Source organism: Chelonoidis abingdonii, chromosome 9, assembly GCF_003597395.2.
Source record: "Chelonoidis abingdonii isolate Lonesome George chromosome 9, CheloAbing_2.0, whole genome shotgun sequence".
In the NCBI taxonomy this organism is placed as follows: domain Eukaryota; kingdom Metazoa; phylum Chordata; order Testudines; family Testudinidae; genus Chelonoidis; species Chelonoidis abingdonii.
In genome coordinates, this window is record NC_133777.1 from 79,363,801 (window position 1) to 79,364,269 (window position 469).

The 469-nt window shown below is 72.5% G+C and overlaps 1 protein-coding gene across 1 annotated transcript in view; it reads left to right on the forward strand.

The window, feature by feature from the left end:
• The first annotated feature begins 219 nt into the window (after positions 1 to 219).
• MTFMT (mitochondrial methionyl-tRNA formyltransferase) overlaps positions 220 to 469 on the forward strand; it is an 8,319-nt gene continuing 8,069 nt past the window's right edge. Inside the window, exon 1 of the mRNA XM_032766063.2 lies at positions 220 to 405. Coding sequence (XP_032621954.1) covers positions 242 to 405 — 164 coding nt within the window. The 5' untranslated portion in view covers positions 220 to 241. The remainder of the gene's footprint in view (positions 406 to 469) is intronic.

A 469-nucleotide genomic window follows, 5' to 3' on the forward strand; every position in this document is an offset into this window, starting at 1 on the left:
CTCGGTCTCCCGGGCTTCAGCTGCCCTGTCTAGTCCCCGGAACCCTCCCCCACGCATATATATCACAGCCTGGCCCCGCCCCTCCCCGCCTCCCAGGCAACGCCCCTTCGTCAGGCCCCGCCCATCTCCTCGGCGCCGCGGGGTATGACGTCATCGCGCTAGGCCGTGCTCAGGTGGTCTGCGTGGCGTGTTTGCGTCACCGCGTGCCGCGACCCCGGAAGTGGGTTGGGCCTCGGGTAGCATGAGGAGGAGGCTGCTGCGGGCTTGGCGGGAGGGAGCTGCCGCCACCGCCAGGCGCGGGCTGGCCGAGCTCGGGGCCCCCCGGGGGAAGCCCCCGTGGCGGGTCCTGTTCTTCGGCACCGATGATTTCGCCGCCGAGTCCCTGAGGGCGCTGGAGGCCGCCAGGTGCCGGGGGCAGCGGGGACCGTGGGAGGGGGACTAAAGTGGGGGGAGGGAGAGCTGGGGAGGA